The 6,970-nt window shown below is 31.1% G+C and overlaps 1 protein-coding gene across 2 annotated transcripts; it reads right to left on the bottom strand.

Moving 5' to 3' along the window:
• Window positions 1–955: 955 nt before the first annotated feature.
• LOC107799952 (inositol oxygenase 1-like) lies at window positions 956–4,563 on the bottom strand. Of its 2 annotated transcripts, XM_016623097.2 has the most exons (10): window positions 4,368–4,563; window positions 4,136–4,238; window positions 3,531–3,612; window positions 3,230–3,434; window positions 2,405–2,517; window positions 2,193–2,315; window positions 1,717–1,786; window positions 1,524–1,602; window positions 1,359–1,440; window positions 956–1,213 (listed from the first exon to the last, which is right to left on the bottom strand). In XM_016623097.2, exons 1-10 carry the CDS (start codon window positions 4,396–4,398, stop codon window positions 1,187–1,189), a joined length of 915 nt encoding a protein of 304 aa, XP_016478583.1. In that variant the 5' UTR covers window positions 4,399–4,563; the 3' UTR covers window positions 956–1,186. The 2 variants fall into 2 exon arrangements, with proteins under 2 accessions (XP_016478583.1, XP_075075024.1); XM_075218923.1 differs by lacking the exon at window positions 2,193–2,315 and having other exon boundaries at window positions 4,368–4,562.
• Between the last annotated feature and the right edge of the window lie 2,407 nt (window positions 4,564–6,970).

Genomic DNA, 6,970 nt, shown 5'->3' with positions numbered 1-6,970 from the left:
GGGGGGGGGGATTTTTTTTTGTAGGTCGACACTTGTTCAAGCGACCCTATAGCGATTGCTCAAATGCATCTTATGTTTGACCTAAGTAAATGAACGTACAATAGAAAGTCAAATAACTCTCTAAAAGTTGAGAAAAATTCATACTTATAGCCCGTTTGGCCAAGCTTCTCCGAGCTAAGAAGCGAAAAAGTATTTTTTCTAAAATTGAAGTGTTTGGCCAAAATTTTAGAAAAAAAAAGTGTTTTTGAGTTGAAGCAGAAGCAGTTTGGAGAAGCAGAAAAAAAGTAACTTCTTCTTATAAACACTTTTTTGAGAAAAATATACTTAGAAACATTTTTTAAAAGTTTGGTCAAACACTAATTGCTGCTTAGAAGTATTTTTTAAATTAATTACTCTTTCTTACTAAAAGTACTTTTAAAAGAAGCACTTTTAAAAAAATACTTTTCAAAATAAATTAATTTTTCCAATTTGACCAAACAACTACTAGCAGAGAGAAAGAAGTGCACGACCCTCTAATCATTCGTAGCACTCAAAATTCATTGAATTTATCCGATCCAACATGAGTCTTTTGATATTATAAGAGTTTGTCTGTAATATCTTTGTCTGAAAACATTATCTTTCACTTGATAGGCAAAACAGTAGGAAGAAATCGATTCGAAATTATTACATGAAATTATTTCCTTATACCTTAAACAATTTGTCTTATTTCGAACTTTCTTTCTCTTTTTCCTTTAAACAAATAAAGACAACATCTTTCCTTTTCTTTTGCTGATGAACTGTGTTCAAGATTTATAGAGTAACTATTGCTCATGATGAGCAATGATTTGTAAGAAATTAATGAACTAAAATTAGGTCTTCAACTCGTCTTTATCCTTATTTTTCGTATGTTTCATTTTTAAAGAGAAAGATGTTGCAATAGTAAAGGTCATTGATGTGGAAAGATATCGAAGAACAATTAAAATTTAAATAAAAACTTTATTCCATAGCCTGACCATATTTACACCGCCCAAAACATTTAAAAAGACAGAAAAATAGATAAATAGATAGATAAAACAAGCAATTCTACTCAACGATAGAGTTATACAGTCTTCGTTACTCCTCTACTATACCATCACATCTTTAGTATTTTCTCATTAATTTAATTTGTCAGCTCTTCCATATATTTTTTTTTCATAAATTCAGCTCCTCACCATTTTAGCTTCGCCGGGAAATACTGCAATATATAACATGCCAATCAATTAGAAAATCAGAAAATTATATGTTACCCAATAAGCTTATTGAATTCGAATCTGAATTAGTCGAACCAGTAATTTACTCTTAAGAGGCAGCAATGCCAATTCACCAAAAGTTGTACTCACCTTTTCAATGAGAGACATGTAGTATGGCTTGACCTCTTCAACGTCAACCAAAACTTTGCTTTTGCTGTATAAGTCGTATTTGCTGCACACGCAGTATAGTAATAATCATGCACTAAGCATAGTAATTAATAGATTTAATGATGAATTAATAAGATATAATCTTACTTAAAAATATGAAGCCACTTGAGATTTTCCTTATCTTCCTCATTCATTAGGTGCTTGTAAGCTCCAGATCTATGCAGAGCTGCAAGATAAAAAAAATCCCATCAACATTAATTAATCGGTAATAAATCTCAAAATTAAATTTTTCAAAAATTTCAAGTGTCTCAATCCTAGTTTTTTTTTTCTTTTCACGTACCATAAAATGAATGGTATCTAATGATGAAAAGGCCAGCTGATGGCAATGTTGTCCCATTCTCCTTTGCAACCTGCACGTGATTAATACTAATTAAAGCACGTACAATCTAATAACGACTATCGTATCTTAAGAGCCCTTGGACATAAAAAAAAAATTATTTTTTTCGAAATTAATGTTTGATTATAAATTTTTCATTTTTCACTTGAAGATGCATTTTAGAATTTTCGAAAATTTGAAAAACTTCAAAAAATTATTTTTCAAAATTTTTTCTCAGATAACTCACAAAACTTCAGAACCAACCCAAAATTATATTCATGTCAAACCACAACTCTAATTTTCAAATATTATTTTCACTTGAATTTTTTTTTTTGGTGGGAATTTTACAATTCTTATATCCAAACGCCTACTTAGTCTACGTTATAAAATCTTCAAAGTATTTCGAATTAATTAAAAGTATTCTGATATAAAGAATATACCAAATACATATAATCATCGTGTCCCCATGACATCATAACCTTGTCTAATCCACAACCCTCTGAATACACTCCATATTTGGAGTTGTAAGCTGAATTATTATAGTCAGGATTTTCCTTAAAATACTGCATTAACAACCAAAATAGTCAAAATTTTAGTTATTTAGAAAGAAAAAAAAATTGTACGAACCAAAATTCAAATGCAAAAAAGAAACCTTCGAGTGGACAATAGAGTCATTGAAAGCACAGCCAACAGGATATGTGTCGCCAACAACAGCCCATTGAGGAAGCTCTCCAAAGCTAGGAAGAAGCAGAGCTTTTCCCAGATCTTATAGGACAAAAAAAATAGTACACGAATCTTAGGTCATTTAATTTTAATACAACAAAAAATCAAAAATCAGTTGAATATGTAGAAATTATTAATTTAAAATACAATAACTGAAAAGATTAAAATCCTGAAACCAGGGGAAAATTTATAGGAGAGATTACGGGGCACGTGAACCCATGATCTTTATGCAAAATAAGATATTTTATGTACATATTTTTTAAAATTGGTATAATATTAACTATTGACACTCATGTAAGAAGCATGAATGATACACTTGGTTGAAGGCTGAGTTATTTACGAAGAGCAATAAGGATCAATTCCTACTTAGCACATTTTTTCCTTATATTTTTAGTAGCGCAACCATGTACTAGAAATCTTAGATCCGCCTCTGTCCCGAACTCATAAGTTTTAAATCCTAGTTCCTACTCCGATTATAATACCCCTTTTAGTCCCGAACCTGTTTCTTTTTTAGTCTGTGCCAAAAAGAATGACCCCTTTTATTATTTGGAAACAATTTACCTTTATGTAATGATTTATAGTCGCACAAAATATATAAGCTTCATTTTACACCACAAGTTTAAAAGTGTTCTCTTTTGTTAAACTCCGTGCCCAGTTAAATATTCATGTAAATTGAAACGGAAGAAGTACTGAATATGAAATGAGTAGAGTATTGGATTAATTAAAATTGTTTTTGTGTTAAGTGAATTAGTACCATGAATAAGGGCAGTCAAATGTAGCCAATCTTCATCAGGATAGTCTTTCCTAATGGCTTCAGCACTTTGTAACAAGTGTTGAATTTGAGGTTCGTCTAAATCAGGGTCACTGTCATCAACAACATCGTTGAGTAGTTCACAGCATTCCCAAATGCTCATTTCTGCCTTGTCACATTTTGCATATTTTTCCCTCATCTTTTTTACCTAAAAACATCAGGGTCAAAATTAATTCAAACGAAAAAAAAAAATTGGAAAATCCTGCACAGTTTATAAACACAATGAAACATTTAATTTACTTACATAATCATAGGTCTGATTTATGTGATTGATCTTGTAAAATGTTTCTACCCCTTCTTGTCTTGCACTTTCTACAGTGTAGTCCCTGTTTGGAATATTCCCAATTTGTCAATTTTTGCCCCCACAAAGAAAATACTTCTAGAAAACAAGTTCTTTTCCTTTTCTTTTCCTCCGGAAAAAGAAAAATAAAATAAAATAAAATGAAGGACTATTTATTTCTAGCCACAGAGCAACAAGCTTTTCAGCAAATCCTGTCTTGGGCTAGTAAAACAGTAAACTTATTTAAACCTCTTCATCAAATCATATCCATGTTTATTTTCTCTTCAATTTTCCCAATTCTGAGCCATGTGTTCATACCAACAAATTTTGTTTTGATGTTTACAATTAAACAAATGATTAATTAGTACAAATCTGGAATTAATATGACGTCTTTGTATGTTTTTTAATGTTCGGGTTAAACATAGTAGGGGTTCTGATTTATGAGTATCGTCTCAAATCCACAAACATTTTACCTGTAGATTTTTATTTTTATTTTTTTTGCATATGATATTTCAAAGCAAAGATTAATAAGAGTTTAAGAAAATAAACCGCAAAAGTAAGACAATGACCTAAAATTATGGCCAAATGCATTGGTTTCAGGCACAGCAAATCCACCATCCAATACCAATTCCTTTTCATTGTCATAGATCTTCTTTTCCTCTGCTTGGATCTCTGTGGAAAATTGTTTATGAACAAAAATATAGATTTTAAAGAACAAAAAAAAATTATTTTTCTCTACAAAACATTAAGTTCATATACATTTTTCAAAAAAAAAAATTAAAGAAAGAGGGAGAAATTTACCAAACTGAGGCTGTTCAATGAGAATAGTCATGGTGAATGAAAGATAGAGGCAACCAACAAACCAAAATACAAGGACCTAAATCTAAACTTTGATAATTAATTGATAGGAGTAATAAAGTAAAAGATAAAAAATAAAAAATAAAAATAAAAGAGGGACAATAGAGAAAGCAAAGGAAGGAAAATAGGCGGTGGCATATTTTAGGTTAAAAGAAAGACAGTATTTATAACTGCCGGAAAGTCCTTCCCTGAGATTTCGGACGTCTTGAGTCCTTCCCTGAAAATCTCTCAAACTTGTTTCAACTCCCCTAATTTATTTATTTTTTTCTGTTTTTTTATTATATAGTATTGTATTCATATTTTCCAAGTGTTAGGATTACGTTAGGAGGATAAAAACACATTGCTAAGTTGTATCCAGTAGCAACAACAATGTCACTACATACAAATCTCCACCCCCTTCTTCCTCTGTAAGCGTGTTATGAGAATGCCAAGTAAGTTGCAATAACAACAGCGACCGCCCAGTAAAATTTCACTAGTGAAGTTTGAGAAAGATAATGTGTATGCAGACCTTACCCCTACCCAAAGAGAATAGAAAGGCGATTTTCGAAAGATCCTCAACTCAAAAAAACAAAAAAAGGTGATATATTAGTACCATCAATAAAAATTATAGACAAAATAACGGCACAATAACATCCCAATAAAAGCCAAGCAAGTTGCAACTCTTATAATATGTGGGGCTGCCCATGCAAGTAGGTATGGAACTCCATTTTCTTTTTTTTTTCTTTTTCTTTTTTGTCACACTTAAGAAAAACAAATTTATTATTCATCGAATTAGGCAGACAAGTAATTAGTTATCAGTCATTTTAGTACGTGTACTTTAAATATAATATTTTACAAATGTATTTTAATTACATTGGAGATTTATATATCGATCAATCAATAGCAAATCAACATATAATTAAGGGTGATCAGTTGAACATAATTCGTTAAATTATATTGTGTATACATAAAAAAATATTATACCATTTTCTTACACTATGTTAAATTTTATAGATTCCCATAATTTTGCTATTGATGTCAATAAAAATATGATGAACTTTTAATACTAGAGAAATGAAGACTTTTTTTCTTAATTGAATTGATGTAACAATAAAAAAAATTAGTTAGCGGATCCTAATTTATTTGGGATTAAAGGAGTATATTATTTGTTGTTGCGGTAATTAGTTCATTAGTTGGCAGTATTTTGGTGAAGGTAGGGCCCAAAATGACTCAGCTTTGAGTAGGATATCATATATCTGCTTGATTACGTATTTCGAGGAATGGGACCCATTTCTGAGGTGGATCCCAGTCAAGGACTATGACTACCCTCCGCGAGCGCCGACGCATTTTAGATATTTACCAGTTGTTCACGCCAATTTGTGGCCGTTAGCTATTGGGCCGTCGCTATTCACAGAGCTCCGAAAAAGGAATTTTACCTAGGTGTGTTTGGTACGAAGGAAAACATTTTCAATTTTTTCATATTTGGTTGACTTAAATATTTAAAAAATATTTTTCGTATGAACTTATTTTTTTTCAATTGGAGAAAAATATTTTCCTTATCAAGAGAAGGGAAACTATTTTCCAAAACCTCTTCTCAACCTTCCCCACCCTCACCAACACACTCACCCCCTCTCTCCAAAAAAAGCTTTTTTTTCTTAAATTTTAGTTTTTTTTGTTACTACCCACCCTATTACCCTTCCATCCCACCCCCACCCCCAACCCCTCCCGAAAAAAAAAATTATTTTTTTACCTTAATTTCTTTATTTGCAATTTCAAATTTTTGTTTTTTCATTTTTCTCCACCACCCACCCCTCCCCCCCCCCATCCCCACCAACCCCCTCCCCCCCAAAAAAAATAATTTTAAATATGTTTTTCAGTTTTAATTTTTTTTATTGGTTTAAAGGTTCAAAATTTTATAAGTTCCAAAATCATGAGTTCGGAGGTTTATGTGTTTGGAAGTTTACAAGTTTAGAAATTATAAAGTTTACGGGTTCAAGATTCCGCAATTTCGAAAGTTTAGCGGTTTGAAAGTTTATGAAATTTGTGGGTTCGAAAGGTTGTTAGTTTGAAAGTTTATGGCTTTATGTTTATTATATCTAAATTATTTATGAATATTCTTGAGAAGTCATTTTCCTTAATTTGCGTACCAAACACCGAAAACTACTTATTTTCCAAGAAAATATTTTCTTGGAAAACATTTTCCACGGAAAACATTTTCCGTTATACCAAACACACCCCTAATTATACTCTATTAGAAACTTATTTACCAATATTTTCTATGTTTTATAGTTTTTAATAAGTATTTAGTTTTTCTTACAAATTGTATAAATTGCTCCTTAAAAGGCTCTCACCTTATTATTATAAGTGCCTTCAATTAAGGGATCCAATTATATCCTTTCCTTTTTTTCCCCTCTCCTCTTCTCTCTCCTTTTTTTTACAACAGAATCTCTTAATCTACGCTCAGAATCTCCATCTTCTCTCTTCCTACCATTGCCGATAGCTTTATATTATTAAATCATCAATTGCATCGTACTTCTGCTGGAAGATCGGACAACACTGAAAATGAA

The sequence above is a fragment of the Nicotiana tabacum genome, chromosome 8 (genome assembly GCF_000715075.1).
Source record: "Nicotiana tabacum cultivar K326 chromosome 8, ASM71507v2, whole genome shotgun sequence".
Classification (NCBI taxonomy): domain Eukaryota; kingdom Viridiplantae; phylum Streptophyta; class Magnoliopsida; order Solanales; family Solanaceae; genus Nicotiana; species Nicotiana tabacum.
Note: the sequence above shows the minus strand (reverse complement) of the source record. Positions and strands in the feature narration are given on the sequence as shown.